The 23609-nt window shown below is 43.0% G+C and overlaps 1 protein-coding gene across 5 annotated transcripts in view; it reads left to right on the top strand.

Moving 5' to 3' along the window:
• PDZD2 (PDZ domain containing 2) overlaps positions 1 to 23609 on the top strand; it is an 877375-nt gene that overhangs the window by 728886 nt on the left and 124880 nt on the right. For all 5 annotated transcript variants that reach the window (XM_069220426.1, XM_069220418.1, XM_069220410.1 and 2 more), the window contains exons 19-20: positions 3137 to 6635; positions 20854 to 20971. In XM_069220426.1, coding sequence (XP_069076527.1) covers positions 3137 to 6635; positions 20854 to 20971 — 3617 coding nt within the window. The remainder of the gene's footprint in view (positions 1 to 3136; positions 6636 to 20853; positions 20972 to 23609) is intronic.

Genomic DNA, 23609 nt, shown 5'->3' with positions numbered 1-23609 from the left:
CCCTCGCTACTTCATAGTTTACATTTCATTTTAAGCATTAAGAAGGGCCCTGTCTTTTATATTGCATTTAATGTGCCACCCTAAGGTTTAATGGGTGTTAGAAGGTAGTATACCTGAAAATGTGTAAGTGTGCGTTAGGCAAAACGGCAAACAGTAAAATAAAATTAAAAAATATCTTTCAAACCTATGTGACAGCCTTTGCTTTAGCCATGTTGCTGTCACACTTATTGATAGTACAAAAAAAAAACGTAAAATCCCAAATCTTCTTTATAAACTGCAGTTGTGTTTTAAACTAACTGTTGAGCTATTTTTAAGGGCATAGACTCCCTAACTTCATAACATCGAATCAAGCAGAGTGTGTTGAGTTAAAGAACACACCTAGGTTCTAGCGATACGAATAATAATGTATGTACTCGAAAAGAATTAGGAGCTGCTTCAATACCCCAATGTTTCAAAGTATGCCAATTCACTTGGATTCACCCTGGACACCAACATCACCCTCCGCAAACATTGCCACAAGAGACCAACTCTGACTTCTGAAGAAAGTCAAACCCTTTCTTACAGAATGCAAGTTTGGAACTGCTGTTCAGATGCTTGCACTCTTGCATCTGGGTGGTGGTAATGCCCTACTGCATAGCTTCCCAGGTGCCACACTGGCACCCTTTAGGCACATCCTACATGCTATGGCACTGCATGGGCTCCCCTTGCCTGCCCACACCATCTTCAAAACCAGCTGCCTCGTTTACAAAGTTATCACAAACAGCAGCCCTGCTTATCTAGCAGAAGTTCACCATTTCTAGTAGATCTCGGCACACTCACAGCCAGGACACCATCAGACTGCAAACTAACAGTGTGAAAAAGAAAATACAAGACAGAAGGTGTTTTCCTTCTATGCATCCAGATTGTGGAAGAGCATCCCCATATCCAACTGGACCTTCTCAGCGCTGCTCAAGTTTAGGGAAAATGTTGAGAAGTCACCTCTTGTAGGAACACATCACAATGCATTAACTATCCTCTGCCCCACTCCGTTTGGAAAATGCTTTTTTAATTGAGCGATTATTCATCTTTTGGGGGGCATCAGAAGAACTACCATTTAGTTTTAATCCTTTTTAGCCCTTAAACAGCTGGTAAAGCTGTGAACCTTCTGTCAAATCCCAAATCTGCTGCCTTCGGTGTCTCACAGGTGGCATAATTATTTACTTCTCTTTGTAACATCAACTCCTTGACTTTATGCTTGTCTTTGACTAGGTACAGTGCTCTGCTGCCTTTTGGCTAGGTTTGTGCTTTAGAAATATGTGTATTTATATACATGCATTGATTGATAACCTTCGTTGTAGAACCCTATGTTTGGAAATCTTCTTTTATGGCTTGTTATCCAATAGACTCACTTTACTTATCACTATTGAAACTTAAGGCAGATGAGAGGCTGTGGATGCTTTTTCATTTTGGACAGTGGCAGCTATTTCCACCTCCAGGAAGTTGGTAAATTCTCCCTGTAGGGGTGCAGCTAGCGATACTGCAGCAGATGCAGTGACTCTGGGCCTCGTAGATGTGAGGAGCCCATTGCCTCCAATTACAGTTGTTTTTTTACCACACCATGACACATAGGGAACTTTGCAACAGTGCTGCTCCGTGTTGTAGATTGGATGAAGTTAAGGTACCAAAGTTTGTTTTCTGGAAAGTGCGCTGCTCTTTACTTGTTATGCATCTTTATGTAGCTGATATGCACATTGCTATTCCCAGGGAAGGGAAGCAAAGCCATGCTCACAAAGGAGAGTATAGAAAAGATGGAGGCTTATTTGAGACCAGCTATCTTCCTCTCAATTACTCCCCAGCCAATGTGGATAAGGTCCTTGAAAAGATGATTGGCCAACAATTGTAGCAATTTTTAGACTTTTGCATGAGGCTGAAAAAGTTCTTCAGGGCTTCTGAGATTACATGCTGTGATACATTCATGTGGGGAGAGTGGCATCCCTTTTTGTTATGTTCGGTATATCCTCAATCTTCAACATATTGGAACCTGCTGTTTTAATTGAGCAATTATTCATCTTTTGGGGAGCAGCAGAAGAACTACCATTTGGTTTCAATTCGTTCTGTGCTGTGAACCATCTGTCAGATCCCAAATCTGCTGCCTTCGGTTTGTCACAGGTGTCATATTTATTTACTTCTCTTTTTAACATCTACTTTAAGCTTCAAATTGACATGGCTAAAGGTAGACAAGTGGCATGTTACTGTTATGCAGACAACACCCAGATCTGTGTTCTATTCTCCGGGGTTTATAATCTTGTGTGGATCTGGAACACCCGCTGTATGTCACCCAGGATTTGGTAAGCTCCAATTACCTCATATTGAAGTAATCCAAGGCTACAATTACCGTTTTTTGAGTAAAGGATAGGACTTCTCTAATGCCTGTTGATATCCCCATAATCTATGGTTTTCAATGTCCCCATTGTATTCATGAATCTGGGCTTTCTTTTTGATGTGGAGGTCTCTCTTACACCACAGGTGAGATCGGTGGTCAAATGTTGTTCCAGATCAACAGACCCAAACCTATTCAGCCACTTCTTTCTCGAAGGAAAAGAGTGAATCGGAAGGTTTTGCGGATATAAATGCCCATAATGATAACTTATTTAGTTAAGTAGTATCATTATTTAGGCCATCACCCAGAGATTCCGGTTGGGGAGGCAGGTACAACACAAATGCTGTAGTTAGTCAGGAGTAAGGTTATAAATGGTGTATTCTACTAACTGGATAACCAGGTGCCTAAACCATTGTGGCATTGTGATGAGTTCAGATTATGGGATTGACATAGATGGAAAGGTTTTGTAATTAGGCAGTAATCTAGATTACTAGATTTTCATTGCATTATAGAACTGACTGTATGGGTATAGTTAAACAAATATATTTGACCCATGATTGAGTTCACATTGCCTGGGATTGAAAAGTGTATATACTATTCATAACTAATTAAGATCAGTCAGTAGTGTACAGTACATGCTGTACATTTAATTAACTCAATAAAATACTATAATGCAATAACATATGCCAGGAATACACATTTATGAAGACATATATTGAATTGATTGATTTAAAAAAAATATATATATATTCACTATCTTTTTACTTTTTCTTACAGCTGTGAATCAGTTATCAAATATCATCATGTCTTCAGGAGGTGACTTAAGCAAAGATGATTCAAAAACAGAAACCAGTCCTGAACAATATGAGGAACATTTACAAAATGACACATCTAAATGCCTTTCTGACAGAACGTTGCTGTCTGAACCATTCTTGGTGTCAGCTGCTGAGGCAAAAGATGTACTGCAAAGTCCCTTGGAAGACTGTGGTGGGAGTCCAGTTACTAATATTGATGAGTTTGATGGTGAGCTAATTGATTCTGAGAATAGTCCGGGTTTACAGACTATGGCCACACAACGAGAAGGGAAGGGTACTAAAGACAATGCTCGTGTGATGATTCAGGAAATGGATTTGTGTTGTTCCAGAGTTGATACAGCAGTAACACGTGAGCTACTTGAACATCCAAGAGAATGCACAAATGCTTCTCCTGCCAAAATGGAAGACATGTTTGGATTTTCTGTCTTGGATTCCATTGATCCTACCAGAGTTTTCACTGTAAATAAAAATAATCTCAGTAACTATTCAAGGAATTTCAGCAACTTGACAGAAACTGATTTGCCCTCATCAAACTATTTAGACAATCCCAATGATGCATTTTCAAAATCCATGTATGGAGCTGCAGAAGATTCCTTCTCAGATACTGAATCAATAATTGAAGCTCCCACTGATTCCACAAGTGATTTTCAATTGTCATCCATTGAGACCAGTTCACATTTTTCAGAGACGCATCATGCTACTGACTCTGAAGAAGAGCAGATTGAGATTTGCTCCTTAAATAGCAGTCTTTTTCACTCACCAGTGACGCTGGTCCAGTCATCTGAACAGTCACTTCCTGAGACTCTATTGTTTCCTAGTAAGTCAAGTGATATTGCCCTTGAAAACTGTGTTTACCCTTCAGAAACAAATCAATGTGAATTTACAGATGCACTTGAAAAATCCTCTATTTCATCTACAAGCTTGGAATGTCCTACAAATGTAGCTGGTATGATGTGTTTACAAAATCCATCAGTTTCTGCTTCTCATCTTTCCAGTAACAATGACCATGTAAACCAGCTCATTACTGACAATGTCACTTCTCCATCAGGCAGCTTACATAAGAACAGTGACTTAAATGTGAAGGAGAGAGCAAACGTTTTGGAAAATGCTAATTCAACTGGGATTTGTGAGTCTTCTAAGAATATTGGGCATTTTACCAGCCCATCTATACATGGCTTCTCTGCAGACCACTTAGAAGAAAACCAAAGACAAGATGCATCAGCAAAGGAGAAGGGCTGTATAAATTATGTGAGTGAAGCAGGCAATAAAAATGTTACTGCATTACAAATTCCTGTAAGCATGCCCAGGTGTCCACTCCTGACTAAAGCTGATAGTTCGAATAGGACTACTGAAATGGAACAAAACAAAATTCAAGTAACCACAGATCTGCCCAAAGGCCACAGTTCAAGTGCCAATAAAAGCAAAGAGAGTACAGTGCCACAGATGATTTCTGTGCAGCAAAAGTTGTCAAACAAGGGAATTTCTTCCAGAAGTACCATTGAATCACTTACAGACAGCACACACAGATTACGAACAGGTCCAAAGTTAAAGGGTCTAACTATCAAAAGCAAATGTAAAGCTAATATTGATGTCTCCAGTGCTGCAAACAACGATGGGAATGATTACAAAAAGACAGTTGCTTCCCCACAGCCATCTCCCAAGCTTTTGACAAAGAGGGTCTCCCTGACTCATAGTTCAACAAAGAGCAAAGAGATTGACAGAAATAATTCAAATTCATCCAACAATGTTAGATCTGAACAAGACAACAAACCCCAGCAGGTTTTGCCTAAATTGGAACCATCCTACATATCAGCCGATCAAAATCAGTCTGGGTACTTCATTATGAATGGTGAAACAGCAAGACATTTAAAGGAAAGCGAAATTTCAGGCCCTCAGTCTAACATTCCAGAAAATGCCCTTCTACAGAGTTTAGAGGACAGCAAAGGCAGCATAACACAACTCCAAAAGACATCACTGACACATAATTATATACCGGAACTTGAGTCAGTTACCAAAATAAATGAAATCCATAAAAAGAGTAGGCCTTATATTTGCAATTCACAGTCAAATGTTGATCACACTGACAACCCAGTTCTTCAGGAAATACCTGTTTCCCAGAACTGTTCTGTGTCATTAAATTGTTCAGGCATTTGTGAAGAACGATCTGAAAGTCAGGATATTCGTCGTACCTTTATAGAGGTGAAGCTATCGTCATCATTGGCACCTTTATCTAATGTCCCTCCAACTGAGACAAAGCAAGCTAATTACAGGTCTAAAACAGAGAGCCCTGAGCAAAAAGATGATTCAGTGGAGCTTGTCCACATAGACCCACCTGTTAATATGCATAGTATGTCAAGGCCAGTAACAAGAACACAGTCAGTGCCAACACACCTGTTACATAATTTAAAAGAGGAGGGCAATGTGCAAATTCACTCATACCTGGTTCAGCATATTCCAGAAAGTATAGAAGCTCAAAAATATAATTATGATTTTAATTCACAATCAGGGATATTGCAGAAGAGTAAGGTAGATATAAGGAAATCTGACAATGTTCAAGATCAACACCAACACATAGAATCTTCCCAAGCAATCCCAAAACTAGACCATAAAGAATCAACATCAGTAAATGTAAAGAGAAGTCCCAGCAAAGCAAAAACAAGACACGCTAAAAGAAATTACTATTATGAACTTTACTGGCCTCATGACCCCAATCCCTCTTTTTCTGTAAAGCAACGAATCAAATCTTTTGAGAATCTGGCAACTTTTGAGAAACCTCTTATTAAAGCTATTGATATCCACTCCACTTCGCTCACTTCCAAACCCCCTCTTTGTAGGAGATCTTCAGGTTACATATCCTCGGGAACAACAAACATTGGAGATGTCTCTCGGTCTTTAAGACGGAGTTTGAGTTCATGTAGCGACACCCAAAATGAAGTGCCCTTATCCCCACAACTAAAGAAATCTCCATCAAGTGGTGCCTTAACACATTTTGAAGACAATTCAATGGATTGTAACTCAAATGTTCCTACAGTTGAGAAAAGTGTACCTGCCCAAGATCAGGTTATATCACTTCAAACGCCACCTGTTAGAAGAAACCGGTATTCAGGAGGACCGAGCAGACAATCCTCATTATCACGTTCCAAATTGAGGGAGCTAAGAGCACTCAGTATGCCTGACCTTGACAAACTGTGCAATGATGACTTCTCAAGTGAGACCACAGACAGTCATTTCAAAACAGAATTAGAAGGTGGTCCTAAAAGATCTGATGAACTTCCGGCTCAGAGCTATTGTCACATGAATGGGTCCAGTCTGACAGGCAATGCTAAAGGGGGCCGACAGAGTTCAAAAGTGAGTAGCCTATTGGCTAATGGGTGTGGCACACCAGGTTCAGCATCGGATGATGACATGCCACAAGACCACTGCCTTGAGAGAAAATCGCCTGGAAAAAGTTGGTCTATCAGGTAAGAGATCTCCTTTTTTTATTGACTGAATTTTTCTTTTAAAAATGGTTGAATTGTGTTTTGAGAAAGGAGAACTGAGAATCTTGCTAATGTATAATATGGTATGACGTGTTTGTTTTTAATGTGAAGACATTTACATATTTAGGAGTGGAAAAATGACAGTAGATACGTGACTCTGTCATCTTACCTCTCCGAAACCTTGATACTGGTTGCTCTGTCATCACCAGTCCATGTGTCCATGGGATTTCGTCTCCTTCTTCCTCTTTTTCTTCTTCTTCATTTTTCCTCTCCGTCCTCTTCTGTGGAACCTTCTCTTTGGGACAAATATAAATTTGAGTTTAGCACTGCTCTAATAAACTTGGTTTGGGAGCTCAGATGGTTATAGCGGGAACATAATTTCGAGGACTTTCAGTTTAAAAGGATATGAAAAGGGGGCTTTCAGCTATGAACCAGTGGATAACTTCATCTTGTAATGGAATACATACTTTATTTTAAAATGTTTTTTCTACTATAGCAATAAAACATTACTGTTATTGTAGGAGACTGGCCTGGTTTGTAGTGGGTACCAAGGGGTACTTACACTCTGCACCAGGTCCAGGTATCCCTTATTAGTGTAGAAGAGGTGCCTAGCAGCTTTGGCTGATAGAAAAGGGTAGCTTAGCAGAGCAGCTTAGGCTGAACTAGGAGACATGCAAAACTCCCACTATACCACTAGTGTCATATGCACAATATCATAAGAAAACACAATACACAGATATACTAAAAATAAAGGTACTTTATTTTTATGACAATATGCCAAAAGTATCTCAGTGAGTACCCTCAGTATGAGGATAGCAAATATACACAAGATATATGTACACAATACCAAAAATATGCAGTAATAGCAATAGAAAGCAATGCAAGCAATGTACAGTCACAATAGATTGCAATGAGAGCACATAGGTATAGGGGCAACACAAACCATATACTCTAGAAGTGGAATGCGAACCACAAATGGACCCCCAACCTATGTGAGCTTGTAGAGGGTCGCTGGGACTGTAAGAAAACAGTGAGGGTTAGAAAAATAGCCCACCCCAAGACCCTGAAAAGTGGGTGCAAAGTGCACCTAAGTTCCCCAGAGAGCACAGAAGTCGTGATAGGGGAATTCTGCAAGGAAGACCAACACCAGCAATGCAACAACGATGGATTTCCAGACGAGAGAACCTGTGGAACAAGGGGACCAAGTCCAAGAGTCACACTCAAGTCGTGAGTGGCCAGATGCCCAAGAAATGCCAGCTGAGGGTGCAAAGAAGCTGCCACCGGATGGTAGAAGCTGTGGATTCTGCAAGAACGAAGAGGACTAGGAACTTCCCCTTTGGAGGATGGATGTCCCATGTCGTGAAGAAGCTTGCAGAGGTGTTTCCGTGCAGAAAGACCGCAAACAAGCCTTGCTAGCTGCAAGGGTCGCGGTTAGGGTTTTTGGATGCTGCTGTGGCCCAGGAGGGACCAGAATGTCGCCAATTGCGTGAGGAGACAGAGGGGGCGCCCAGCAAGACAAGGAGCCCACTCAGAAGCAGACAGCACCCGCAGAAGTGCCGGAACAGGCACTACGAAGAAGAGTGAACCGGAGCTCACCCAAAGTCACAAAAGAAGGTCCCACGACGCCGGAGGACAACTCAGGAGGTCGTGCACTGCAGGTTAGAGTGTCGGGGACCCAGGCTTGGCTGTGCACAAAGGAAATCCTGGAAGAGTGCACAGGAGCCGGAGCAGCTGCAAATCACGCGGTACCCAGCAATGCAGTCTGGCGTGGGGAGGCAAGGACTTACCTCCACCAAACTTGGACTGAAGAGTCGCTGGACTGTGGGAGTCACTTGGACAGAGTTGCTGAGTTCCAGGGACCACGCTCGTCGTGCTGAGAGGGGACCCAGAGGACCGGTGATGCAGTCTTTTGGTGCCTGCGGTTGCAGGGGGAAGATTCCGTCGACCCACAGGAGATTTCTTCAGAGCTTCTAGTGCAGAGAGGAGGCAGACTACCCCCACAGCATGCACCACCAGGAAAACAGTCGAGAAGGCGGAAGGTTCAGCGATACAAGGTTGCAGTAGTCGTCTTTGCTACTTTGTTGCGGTTTTGCAGGCTTCCAGCGCAGTCAGCAGTCGATTCCTTGGCAGAAGGTGAAGAGAGAGATGCAGAGGAACTCTGATGAGCTCTTGCATTCGTTATCTAAAGAATTCCCCAAAGCAGAGACCCTAAATAGCCAGAAAAGGAGGTTTGGCTACCTACGAAGGAGGATAGGCTAGCAACACAGGTAAGAGCCTATCAGAAGGAGTCTCTGACATCACCTGCTGGCCCTGGCCACTCAGAGCAGTCCAGTGTGCCAGCAGCACCTCTGTTTTCAAGATGGCAGAGGTCTGGAGCACACTGGCGGAGCTCTGGGCACCTCCCAGGGGAGGTGCAGGTCAGGGGAGTGGTCACTCCCCTTTCCTTTGTCCAGTTTCGCGCCAGAGCAGGGCTGGGGGATCCCTGAACCGGTGTAGACTGGCTTATGCAGATATGGGCACCATCTGTGCCCATCAAAGCATTTCCAGAGGCTGGGGGAGGCTACTCCTCCCCAGCCCTGACACCTTTTTCCAAAGGGAGAGGGTGTAACACCCTCTCTCTGAGGAAGTCCTTTGTTCTGCCCTCCTGGGCCAAGCCTGGCTGGACCCCAGGAGGGCAGAAACCTGTCTGAGGGGTTGGCAGCAGCAGCAGCTGCAGTGAAACCCCGGGAAAGGTAGTTTGGCAGTACCCGGGTCTGTGCTAGAGACTCGGGGGATCATGGAATTGTCTCCCCAATGCCAGGATGGCATTGAGGTGACAATTCCATGATCTTAGACATGTTACATGGCCATGTTCGGAGTTACCATTGTGACGCTATACATATGTCGTGACATATGTATAGTGCACGCGTGTAATGGTGTCCCCGCACTCACAAAGTCCGGGGAATTTGCCCTGAACAATGTGGGGGCACCTTGGCTAGTGCCAGGGTGCCCACACACTAAGTAACTTAGCACCCAACCTTTACCAGGTAAAGGTTAGACATATAGGTGACTTATAAGTTATTTAAGTGCAGTGGTAAATGGCTGTGAAATAACGTGGACGTTATTTCACTCAGGCTGCTGTGGCAGGCCTGTGTAAGAATTTGTCAGATCTCCCTATGGGTGGCAAAAGAAATGCTGCAGCCCATAGGGATCTCCTGGAACCCCAATACCTTGGGTACCTCAGTACCATATACTAGGGAATTATAAGGGTGTTCCAGTATGCCAATGTAAATTGGTGAAATTGGTCACTAGCCTGTTAGTGACAATTTGTACAGAGAGAGCATAACCACTGAGGTTCTGGTTAGCAGAGCCTCAGTGAGACAGTTAGGCATCACACAGGGAACACATACATATAGGCCACTAACTTATGAGCACTGGGGTCCTGGCTAGCAGGGTCCCAGTGGCACATAACAAACATACTGAAAACATAGGGTTTTCACTATGAGCACTGTGCCCTGGCTAGCAGGATCCCAGTGAGACAGTGAAAACACCCTGACATACACTCACAAACAGGCCAAAAGTGGGGGTAACAAGGCTAGAAAGAGGCTACTTTCTCACAGTTATAAAAGTGTTTTTTATGATCAGGCATGATAATGCGTTCCCATGTTTTTTGCAAGTAGAAGTACATTTTGCTCAATCGTCAGTGATCCACCTCCTTTTGCAGTCCTCTTTAAACCTAAGGACTACTAAATGTTCTCTAGGCATTTATCTCAACTTATATAAAGACTTTTGCCCATGATGGTTGGGACAGTCAACATGATGACCTTATGTTATGTATCACTCTATGTATTTTGAACTGAAATATCTCCAAGACTGTCAGACTTTGTGTCCTTAAAAGAGTCAGGGTGAACTATGCCTCCTTTGGAATTTTGGTGAATGATAACCATCAATTTCTGACTGTTTTGTTCTTTGAAACTTGAAAACAGACTTTCGGTCACCCATAGATCAAAACTATCCACTCATTAGAACTGCACCACATGGACTTTGTTCTAGTGGGGATGGACTCTATTTAATTCATGTTGCCATTTTTTTAATTGAGATATGCAGAACCTGACAACATTTCCTCTAAAAGCAGTGATGTCATCAAAACAGTTTTTAAAATCTTCATGAGTCTGCCTAGCTATTAATAATGTGCCCAAAATAGTAGTAAAACAATAGGTGCATAATGAACCATGCAGTCAACAGTTTTTAAATATACACAAGTTTGAATCAATAGCATTCTGGTATATAACTGTAGTTTATGCTTCATTTCATTTCATCCCTTTGTAGAACATTTTTTTTTCTCCACTGAGGGAGCTGTGTCTCTTATTGTCAGAGGCTTTTTGTTGACTCAGAGACCTACTCAACATAATATATTCATGCACAACTCAATTAAGAAACTTGACACGAGGGGCATGGCCAACCAACATGGCTGTCCGAACGTGATTCCCGGAGGCTCCGCTCTAAGCCCTCACAGTCACGAGGATTAAGGTGTCTAAATGTGAGCCAGACAGTTGCTCTGCCCCAGAGAGGGTCTGTGGAGTTTTGGAGATTGTGGTGCGCCGTGGTTCAGGCGCCGTGCTGGAGCGCTGACCGCCTGAGGCCCCGCGGCGGCAGAGTGACGGGCCGGTGTGGCTGCCGGAGCAGCCTTTTGATCGCATCCCTGCTGCACTTCGAGTTGACGACAGACGCAGGTACAGAGCGGAGGCGCTGCGGCCCCATTTTAAAACTGGCAACGGTCGTGGTGCGCATCATGGGAGGAGGACGATTATAATGGGAGGCAGCGGTGCAGCCATGGTTTGAATTGGACGGAGCCTGGCCTCTCACAGATGATGGGCGGCGACCTGGGGACCATCGGGGATCGCCAGAAGGGGCCTGTCTCCCTCCCTGTTGGTGAGGGGTAAAAAGCGAGGGTGAGGGCCCAGGTGAACTAAAACTGGACTCACCAGTAAAACTGCCTGACTTCAAGATGGTGCCCATCAGCGCGGTACAGGGGAAAACCACAAGTCACTTTGCGGGCACCCTGGAACGCGGTGCCGCATGACTCACCCCCCTCACCTGAAACGGGTACATAACGAGCAGGACCTACCCAACGGGGCAGAAGACATGGTAGCAGGCACCACGACTGAAAGTGGAGTAAGATGGTGGTGATGACCTGGGAGGGCGCCTATGCCTCGACGGAAGCCACAATGTACTAGGGTCTCTAATTACTTTGCACCCACCAGAGCAGGTGGATCCTCCTTGCCACAGACAGGAGAGATGGCGCTAACGAAGGAAGACCTCCTAACATCCCTCCACGCTTTCAAAACGGAACTTCGTGAAGAACTGACGGCCGATATAAAGGCTACTCTTGATGCTTTCAAAACTGAAATTAACACCCGGTTGTCCTCCCTTCAAGCCGATATGGATTCAGTGGGGACCCACACACTGGATTTGGAAGTGAATGTCCTAGAGATGAAACAGTAGATGGATCATTTGGAGGGAGAGGTCACCCACCTCAAGACACAACTCCAATTAACTCTTCTCAAGTGCGAAGACTTGGAAAACTGCTTCCATAGAGATAACATTAGATTGAGGGGGCTGGAGGAAGGGAGCGAAGGTGCGGATCTGGAGGCCTTCGTGGTTGGTCTCTTTTCCACTATCCTGGGCACTGACCATCCAGAGGTCCAATTGGAGCAAGTACATAGGGTAGGGATCCGCACCGCAAGCGAGGGGAGGAGGCCTAGAGATATCCTTGCGAAACGGAGTTTGTTCAAAGTAAAGGAAAAAATCCTCCAATAGGTGAGAAAGCAGGACTCCGTGTCCTTCCAGGGTGCAAAGTGCCCATTATTTCAGGATTTCGCTCCAGCTACGCTGACCTGAAGGCTGCAATTTTGACCAATCACGGACGCACTGCGAAAGAAAAGTGTTAGGTATAGATGGACATTTCCTTTCGGCTTAGCTTTTTAGCTCAACAGTAAGCCACATCATTTCACGGAAGCGGGCTTACAGGAAAGTTGTACAGCAGAATCGGTCAAGACACCAGGTGGAACACGATGACAGGAGGAGCCATCTACCTCCACAGATCAGTGGAAGCAACCGAAGAGGGGGAAAAAGATTCCCAAGAATAAAGCATCCCACCCGGGATGAGAATAAGATTAGGATCCAATACTGGACAAGTGAGGGGCCTGGTCGTGGGTGACATGAGAACTCCCATTGGGAATGAGAAGGGGTAGGGAACCCCAGTGAAGTGTACCAAGAAAACCCGCTTGGAGTCTTGTAAGAGTCTTGTAAGAAAGCAGGGTGACCGGTCACTTTTATTTTATTTTTTTCTCCACGAGCAAAGAAGATAAGCGATGCTTACAGTTGACGTTTTTAGGGTTTTAATAAGCAGTCTCTGTGGGGGACAAGAGTGATTGTGTATTCACTCCCTTCCATGAAGATCTCAAAAAGGTTTGAGAACCTGCAACAATATGTCTACATGTTTATAATTGTTCTGATGGTCTTCTATGTTTTTTATTATTATTTTGTGTCCTCACTTGGTGTGGATAGGCTTACTAGGGGGGGTGCACGGTATCTCCAGAGTCCTGTAGGGGGAGGCAAGGGTTGAAGGAGACCACGGGACAAGCAGGGAAATGGGCTGACCCAATTATGGCAATACCTAATAGACCAGCAGGATGCTAGAACTCCTGTCATGGAACGTCAAGGGTCTGAATTGCCCTAAAAAGAGATCGCAGTTGGGGAAGTTCTTTGATGACCATCATTTTGATATTATTGCCCTGCAAGAAACACACCTCAAGAAGGGGGAGTGACATTGACTACACTACAAACACTACCCACAGGTATACACGGCCTCAGTGACAACAAAACATTGCAGTCTTGCCCTGATGTTTCACAAATCCATCTACTTCCAGGTTCTGGGCACAAAACAGGTCAAAGAGGGCAGATATTTAATGGCCAAGGGCAATCTGGGAGGGAGGATTTGTACAGTGGCCACTCTATACGCTCCCAATAGTGGACAAACGCAATTTCCTCTTGGGTTTTCTAGATAAGTTGGAGGGCTACGCCGAGGGGGATGTTTTTTTATTGGGAGATTTCAATATGATATGGGACAATGGCCAAGATACAACCCATCCCCAGAGAGCCCAAACAAGTTCCTTTGCAAAGACTGTTAAAACGGCCCTCAACAGGTTGGTTCTTATCGACACATGGTGTACGCTCAATCCCACGGTGAGGGACTATACTTTCTCCTCCCACTCACACAGATCCTATTCAAAGATCGACTATATTTTCATGATTCAACCCCTTCGACAAGCACTTAGAACAGCAAATATCCACCCAATTATCGTTTCTGATCATGCTCCGATGGGGATTGCACTTGACTGGCCCACCACGCGCTCTAAATTTCGTAGATGGTACTTCCCTAACATTTTAACCCACGACCCAACGCTTCGAGACAAATTGCGGAGGGCTACTAGAGACTTTTTGTCAGAATAATGACTTTGCGGAAACCTCCACCTCACTAATTGGGATGCATTCAAGGCAGTCATAAGGGGTGAATACATTTCTTTAGCAACTTCTCTACACCAATTAAAGGCCAATGAAAGACAAACTCTAGAAAACAAACTGACGGCAGCAGAACAGGCCCACAAACATTCCCCCACTTGGCTTTCACAGAAGAAGGTGATCTCCATCAAAGAAAAACTGCAAATAAAATAGGCTTACTCCTGGCAAGACAATTACACACCAAACAAGCTAGGGAATAAAAACATAGCTCAAACACAAGATGAGTTAGGGGAACATCAATCAGATGAGGGAAAAGCACAAGCCTTTAGAGATTTCTATACCTGACTGTACAAGTCAGACAGACCAGAAACCCTAACACAAGGCACATACCTCCAACAATCAAACCTTCCGCAGGTATCCCAAGAAACCAATGACACCTTGATGGCTCCTTTTACAACAGACGAAGTGCAGACGGCCATCGACTCTCTCCCTCTACACAAAGCACCGGGACCAGACGGGTTCAATGCCCATTTCTATAAATCCTTCAGTGCGGAGCTAACACAGCACCTCACTGATTTGTTCAATCATGTTAGAATGGGGCATGCACTGTCCCCCACCATTGGAGAAGGCCTAATCACACTTATCCCCAAAGCTGGGAAAGACCCTGAGTCCTGTGCCTCCTACAGACCCATTGCCCTACTTAATCTAGACGCATAGCTATACTCTAAAATCCTGGCCAGGAGGCTTGAGGAGGTGCTACCAGACTTATACACCCCGACCAATCAGGATTCATTAAAGGTTGCCAAATGCACGATAACCTAAGACAAGTAATTCATCTGATGGAAAAAGTGACAAAGAAACAGATACCGGCGATGTTACTGGCACTAGACGCCGAGAAGGCTTTTGACCGGATGGAGTGGTCCTTCTTGGTGGCTACTTTTCGGCAGTTCGAGTTCAGTGACCAGTTCAAAGCAGTGGTGATGAGCAATTATTTCTACCCCGCTCATGAATATTGGTGCATGGGGTGGCGTCCGGCTTTTTTGACCTGACAAGGGGAACGAGAAAGGGTTGTCCTCTCCCACCACTGCTGTTTGTGCTCAGTGTGGAACCCCTAGCAGCTAGGATGAGGGCACATCCAAGAATCCGGTTTGGTCCCTACCAGCATAAAATTTGAATGTTTGCAGAGGATATTTTAATTTTTATTACTGAACCCCGAACCACCCTACTGACAATCCAGGAGAAACTCGCTCCTTATGAGCAAGTGCCGGGCTTTAAGGTGAATAAGGGGAAATCATATCTGCTCAATCTGATAACTCCCACATCTGAGATGGGGGAGATAGCGTCCGAAACATCATTTGTATGGGCAAAAAAGGAGATCACTTACTTAGGCATTAAACTTACCCCCAAAGTTGCTGACTTGTTTAAAGCCAATTTCCCACCCCTCCTCAAAAAGATACGAACGGACTTTAAGAGATGGCCGCCTCTCTGGCTTACTTGGCTGGGACGTATCAATACCATTAAGATGACGGTACACCCCCATATTTTATATCTGTTCCAGAGCCTGACTATCGATCTCCCCAAATACTTTTTTATAGACGCCCATACAATGATCACCCGATTCATATGGCAAGAAAACTTTCGGCTGCCCCCATCTGAACACTTCTATTACACTCAATTGAAACACTGGGTTACACAGCCTCACATGCGACCCGCGGCTACCAGGGACCTCCTTCCAATTGAAACATTTGTACAACAAGGAGGGGTAGCAAGGGGAAGCATGCTGTATAAACTACTGACTTCGGCCCAGCGCACTTTCACACCTCGCCATATTACTTTTTGGAGCAGGTATGGGGTTCCACAATAGAGAACGGTCCCTGAAGCCTACTGTTCAGCGATATAACTAAATACAATAGTTCTATGGGGGCAAGAGAAGCACACTACAAACTGCTTTACAATTGGTACCTCTACACAGAAAAACTTTTTAAAAAATGTATCCCCACATGTGCGATAGATGCTGGCCGGGCTGTGGTATGCTGGGTGACTTCCAACATATCTGGTGGGATTGCCCAGCTATTTACCCCTACTGGGAGGAAATCTTGTCCCACTTAAGACATTCTAGGTTACCCCATCCCAGCATCTCAAGCACACATTTTGCTAGATAAACGTGCCCCAGACCTGAAGTACCAAACTCTGGGAGACCGCTCAATTATGTGTCTAGCATTGGGAGCTGCAAAGACGGCTTTAGCATCATACTGGAAAAAATCAGAACCCCCCCCCCATAGCACTATGGTACACTAGATTACCACACAGCCTCTCCATGGAACGCTTGACAGATAAATTGGCAGAATCGAGAAGAAGCTTTGACTATATATGGGACCCCCTGGTGCGGATCCTCTCCAGGGGCCTGCCTCTTACAGCCTGTAGCCCACATCTCAGGGCTTTGCATCTCTTCCACATGTAGGGGGGAGTGACCTTGGGGTGGACGGGCACGATGGAACAAGGTACACCTGAGGAAAGCAGATGGACCCCCTGGTTGGAGCATCCCGGGGTTCGTTGGACACGCTGAGTGAGATAGGACACACAGCTTTGTTGTTATGTTTTGTTTTTCTTGCTTATATTAGTTACTTGGCACTTGAGCACTCATGCTATTATCTGGTTTGATTATAAGACATATAATGACCACTTTTAAATCAGATAGCCGCGTTCTGTGGAAGATATGGTCAGATGTAACACACGGCGAGATATGTCAACCCATATGTTATTTTGCAATGTATATTATAATGTACCATAAACACGCCAATAAAGATAGTTTAACAAAAAAAAAGAAACTTGACACGTTTCGATCTTTGCTTAGGAGCTATGCTTTGAGAGATGTCTTCATCAGGAGTATGATCCTGTGTTCTTCTATCTCTATTGAAATTAAATGTGCCACACTGTATGAAAATTAATGTATTTTCACTTGTAAGGCTTAGAAAAGTTTATTTTAAATTTTTACCTTACTGTCGTCTGTGTTGGTGTCTGTCAGATTTGGTGCTATGGGCAGGGTTCTATGTGATACTTCCAGGAAGAAGATAAAACATCTTTGAGTCACTCCAAATAGGTGTTGCTTCAGTCAAAGCACGCCTTGCCATTCAGCTTGCAAAACTTACTACTAGTCTTCAATGCAGGTTGATATTACATCTTTAATAATCTTAATTAAGCATTAGGCGGAGGTGATCAATACCGTGATCCTAGTTAATTGTCTGTGAATAAATTCCATTTGGTGCTTTTCTAGTCTGTTTGAGGAGAGCACGTTGACCAGTTTAATTTCTTTATGCCCGACCTTTGCAAGCTTTAAAGGGCTGAACCTGTTAACACATTATTTTCTAATCTGTGCATCGATGGTATTAGGTGTGCCATTAAACAAAGAGTTGGAGTAATCCTGAGTGCTCCAACTATTGTTCTAGGAAGTATCAATTTCTTACTTTCCTGTAGTACAGGTTACACTTTATGTGATATTTTTATATCAGAATTGGTACTCTTTTTTACATTATATAATTGCTGAGCATTAAAATATTAGGGAAATGTCAAAACCATATTTTATCTTTGTGACTTTGAAATTTGACAGCTATCAGTCCAGAAGAATGTATATTCTGGTGACAGTTTTTCAGAAACATTTGTCGATCTAGCCTTCATCAGCTCATTTTTACTAGTGTTGAGACATTTGTCATCCATCCTTTTCTCGATTTTCCTATTTTTATTAAATCATATTTATTCACATTTTCTTACTAAATAAACAGCACTTTTAGTGCATGCTTTTGTTCAGGATTAGGCATTGTATGCAGCAAGCAAAAAGCAAATATTGTATGTAAATAATGTGCATGGGATTAATGTTGTGTCGCTTGTTTATGGCTTTCGATTATTTGTGAGTAAATTGGGCTTAGAATAATATGAGCAGGGGGGAGGTGGTGAACCATCTCCCCGGGTAAAAATGAATTCCAGAGTAACCCCAAAGTGGAATAATGAACAGTTAATAACATATTGAACTGGAGGGGAAGGAAATGTGATGTAGGGTAAGAACAAGTTGGACTCCGAGACCACATACTGAGAGTATGCAGATTTAGGCACTGGTGGAAGGGAAGGGAGATTGTTTTAGTGAATATTTTCTGTTTGGCTTTCCCCTTGGTCCATAGTCATCTGGTGTTCTAAATGTTATAACAGTTGCCTTCGTTGGTTGTCTCATTGTCATTTGGCATTACTTGGTTGTCTCATTGTCATTTGGTATATTCATGGATGTCACGCCTGGCTAAAAATAGTCACATATGTGCTCAGTTAGGCCAAAACGCTTACGCTTTAAAAACAGTAAATAATAAACCATCACATTTACATATTCTTTATATGTGCCAGTATGGTAATGGAACAAATCTGAATCACTTTATTCATAGTATAAAAATACAATTAACATATCCCAAAAGGCATCCTGATGTCCTGGTATTGACATCATATTATTTCTTTCCATTTTACATTAATCACACAACTACAGACACATTACATCTTGTGTGAAAAAGATAACACATGAGAAGGATTAATAAAATTGCTTATTAATCCTCCTTAACGTCATCAAAAGGAAAAACCTGTTAATTGAAACAAAAATCTAAGGCTTATATCATATTTGTAGATGCAGTGCTGAAACTATATTGCCAAATTATATGCTGCACCCATTGTTGCGAATTACAGCAAAGATGACAATATGTTGTGTAGGTTTGGCTAATGATGGCACTGCAGTATTATATAAGATTTGGCTAGTGATGGCACTGCGGTGTTGTATAGTACCATTATTATGGTATAATGTACTAGCATTAAAAGTACAGATATTGACCTGCTCCACTTTTGACAACAATGTATACACTTGCACTACTCCAGTGCTGTCAATTCAGAGCTCTACGATATTGTTCAGTGTTTCATTTAAAGAAATTTTTTTCTGTACATCTCATTGATACCTTACATTTATCTAAAGTATATTACTTTATAACATAAAATACAGTCTTCTTTCCTTTAGAATCTCTGTGTACATTGCCAGATCTACATTATGTGTTAGGAAATATGATACTTAAAATGCTTTCTGTCAAATGGTATCTTAAGAGAACTTCTCTTCCTTGGTGTCTGAATTAATCTTAGAGCTCACAGTAGGAGAATGTTTAAACCATTTCTTTATGTTTGGTTTCAACGCTTACATCTATAGTGGCCATGTTCAGCAATGTAAAAATGTATTCATATGTCTGTCAAAAGACATCCATATATTTTTGTTAAATGATAGCATTATTTAAATGACCACTTCAGAAGTAAATAACAATAATAAATGAATAATAAAAATAGGGATATTTTTAACCTCATCACTAGTTCTCATAAAGGAACTGAACCTGGTCTTTTAAAATTTTGGGTGTATCTTTGGTCCAGCATAGTACATAGTAAGGCTGTCACACTTTCCCATGCACAATTCCCCAACTGTTACTAACTAAAAGTAGGTGTAATGCTCTCTTTTTATTAAACTGCTACAGTGGTTATAAAGATAAATGCAACTGTTCAATAATAGTACAGTGTTTGTTTAATTATGAAAAATTGAGGGGCAAAGTGACCAAACTTTTTCTGCATGAACATGTAACTTGCAGGTAGTGACACACCTGCAAAATTCACAGACCTTGATTTACAGAATTAGGATCTTGTGTATTTTATTTGTTGAGAAATATGTTACTGCTATGAAATTTCCACATGGTAAGTGGAATTTCTGCACTAAATGACTGGACTCTCATAGATAAACCTTTGTGAACATTCACAAAACATTTGCTATTTACTTTGCTATGTTATTAATATAGCATATTCACTGAAAGGTAGGGCCTCCACATACTCCCCACCCTTTAGAAACTCATGACTGGACAACCAAAGGCATCAGGCATGTAGTAAATTTGGGAAAATGCACAAGAACCAGCAATTTTCATATCAGGCAATGGAGAATAAAAGATATTACTTGAAAAATTATTTCACTTGAAAAAGGGAGTTATACAGTTCTCTGTTTACCCGATTGTACTCAAGGTTTGGAAATTAGAAAACATTTGAGACATGTTCTAGATCATGAGATGTGATGTAATAGTAATCTTGAACTGTAAATGTAAAAATATATTTGTGACTTTTAGGAACTATCCTAGTCATCCGAGAAAGTTCTGTAATGCAGACATTCTCTGGTCAGATGGTTAGGTAAATGTTAAACGCTAGGAAATGTTTTGTTACTTTCCTTGCTGTGTGCCTGAGGCCTTTGTCAATCAGCTTTGGGATAGTATGTCTCAGGATTAGTTCATGTAAGTTTATGCATGCTGAGCCACATGATTTCTGTGTAAATATAGATCAATCTTTAATATTTAACTTGGGCACTTAACAGTGACAAAATTAATCTCAGTGGTAAATGTTTGGTGAGCTGTATCCCATGTACGTTAACTGAAAAATATGTTCTCATCATCCACCTAGCACATGCTGTAAAACAACCAGAGAACAAAAGAGAAGTTGTACCAACCAGTTATGTAATGATCATTATTATATGATCTTGTCATGTATATTGGCCTGGCCAATTGCGATGACTCTTCTAAAAAGAGGTGCTTTGCCCACATGTCTTTACTCAGTTCACAAATATTCTGTATTTGACATTTGTTCTACCTTTTCTTTTTAGCTTAGATCAATTGATGATCTCAACACTAGATCAACATAAGTTGCAATCGGTCTTGGCGTTGGTGATGTCAAAAACTGACATCATTGCTCTGCTTCAAGAAACCAAAGCTCAAGCAGAGGTAAGTAATGTGGTTAATACAAGAGCTCTCTGTCACACACATCCTGTGCAGCACTGTGATATCAGTAGGCCTATTTAAGTAAGTAATACATGATAAATGTTCAGCATTTTGAGGTTACATTCATTAAAGGTTTCTAAGTCTTTAGTAATTGCCATAGGTCTCTATTCCGAACATAAGCACTGCCTTTCAGCTGCATTGTTTTTCTTTTATTTGTTCTAATTAGTAATTCCCTCACCAAAGACCCAGTATCCTGTGTTTGGTTATGAGTGACTGTATCTACAATTAGACAATTGTAATCAGTTAATGGTGAAGGAGGAGTCCTTTTAGTTTGATTAGTTTCCTATTTCAAATAGATAGTTTTTTATCTAGTTGCACAAGGCCATGTGCAAGAAGTGGTTTGGGCCCAGTCAGTGCTTAACTATGGACTTAAAAAATAATTTCTGAGACAAATGTTCTGAGAAGGTCAAGTTCAGTGCGGCAAGGCTGCGGGAGGCGTCTGCGGAGGGATCATCGTCATCGGATAATCTGGGGTTGAAGCCACAGTTAAGATTTCTACACTTGGACTTAGTCTCTGAAATGGAAGTTGAAAATCTCCACTGGGATGAGGCATTTGACTGTAATTGAAGACAGTTGCATGAGGCAGATATACCCCTTTGGCGAAGGACCTCTGCAAAGGACTTTCTGCTGCAGAGAAGAACATAGCGTAAGTCCCCGCTTTTGAGTTCTGGTTATCTGGTCACCTTCAGCATCACTTCCAAGGGTCTGGGACTGGTGAGACACCACTCGGAGGGTCGTGACCACTCAGGCTGGGTTAAGATGTGGGTCCAAGGTGAATGGGAGGCTTTTGTGTCCCTGAGGCTCAGATCAGGAGGCCAGCAAACTAGCCCTTGGGAGTCACACTGGTGGTCCTGGGTTCAGTTTGCATGCCTGGTTCTTCCTCCCCAGTCAAGAGGGCAGCAGAGCAGAAAGGAAGCAAATCAGCTAGGTAGCAGTCCAGTAGAGTGGCAGTCCTTCTTCCTGACATAGTATCCACTCTGTAGTAGAGTGTACTGACAAGTTGGTGTCTGAGGTCCAACTTTTATGCCCTGGTGCCCCGATTCTAGAAGGTGGGAGAAACTGCTAGACAGTGGGTTTTTGAAGTGCATGGAAGTTCCTGACTCCCCTGTCCTGGCTGCAGTGACTGTGTGGGATCATTAGGTCATTTATGGAAAGGCAGAGCACAATCTGCTCAGTTGTAAGTGGGGCTGGGCTCAGCCCCTGTTCCTCCACCCACCCCCCCAAAAACAATCCAGCCAGTAGATGGGTCATTGAGGCACACCCAATACCTCTATTGTGTGGCTGTCTGTAAGGAAGTCACACTCTAAATGTGAGTTACACCCAGTTGTGTGACCCAAGACATGCTGCAAGCACAAAGGGCTGGAAAATGCCAACTTTATAAAAGTGACATGTTTGAAATTGTAATGAAAAATCAGACTTTATCATTAAAGAGGATTTATCATTACAATTTCATAGAAACCAAACATGAAATAGCTACCTGCTCCGAATTGGAAATGACAGCTTATTAAATATAATAAGAAATCCCCAAAGTTACCCTGTGGGAGGGGTAGGCCTTACAGTAATGAAAAACAAATTTAGAAGTTTTCAGTACTAGGACTAAGAAGTACATGCCCATCCTTTTAATTACACCACACCCTACCAGCTACCTAGGGCCTACCTTAGGGGTGAACTGTATGTAATAAAAGAGGAGTTTACGGCTTGGCAAGAGAGTTTAAATGCCAAGTCAACATGGCAGTTTAATACTGCATTTAGGCTACAACAGCAGGCCTTTGACATGTTGTGAAGTGATACTTAAGTGGGTGGCACACTAAAGGCCTCATTATGAGTGTGGTGGTCTTACAACTGCCAGACTTGTGGTGGCGGTCCAACCACCACATAACAATTCTGGCAGTCAAACCACCAGGGAACCTCAACTCCGCCAAGATCTTGGATCCTGGCGGTGGCAGAGATCCTAATCCGCCAAGGCAGCGCTACCAGCAGTGCTGCCCTGAGGATTACGGTCACGTTCTCCATCAGCCTTTTCAAAAGGCTGTTGGAGAACAGGTACAGGGGGCCACAGGCGGGCCCCTACACTGCCCATACACTTGGCATGGGCAGTGCAGAGGCCCCCCTGCCCAGCACCATTGCAGTGTTCACTGTGACCATTGCGAGGATGCTGGTGCACCCTGCTTGACTAAGGCATTGTTGACTGCTCGATTATGAGCCGGAGACAATGCTGTAGCCTGTTTCCTGCTAGGCCTGTGGGTGGAAACTTAGGTTTCCGCCCAGCGATCTAGTGAGAAACTCTTAATGACTCCGGTGGGGAGGTTGGCACGCAGGCGGCAGCACCCTGTTGGGAGCTCGGCAGAAGGAGTTTTCCGTCTGCCAAACTTGAAATGAGGACCTTAGTGCTGCAGGCCCACTAGTGCCATTTAATTTACATGGCCTGGGTATATGGTATACCACTCTACAAGGGACCTGGAGGTAAACTATATATACCAATTGGTTATAAGCCAATTTAACCATGTCTTAGGGGAGTGAGCACAAGCACTTTAATACTGGTTAACAGTGGTAAAGTGCACAGAGTCCTGAGGCCAACAAA

Source organism: Pleurodeles waltl, chromosome 1_1, assembly GCF_031143425.1.
Source record: "Pleurodeles waltl isolate 20211129_DDA chromosome 1_1, aPleWal1.hap1.20221129, whole genome shotgun sequence".
Classification (NCBI taxonomy): Eukaryota; Metazoa; Chordata; class Amphibia; order Caudata; family Salamandridae; genus Pleurodeles; species Pleurodeles waltl.
The sequence above is the reverse complement of the archived record's forward strand: the minus strand, read 5'-3'. Positions and strand labels throughout refer to the sequence as shown.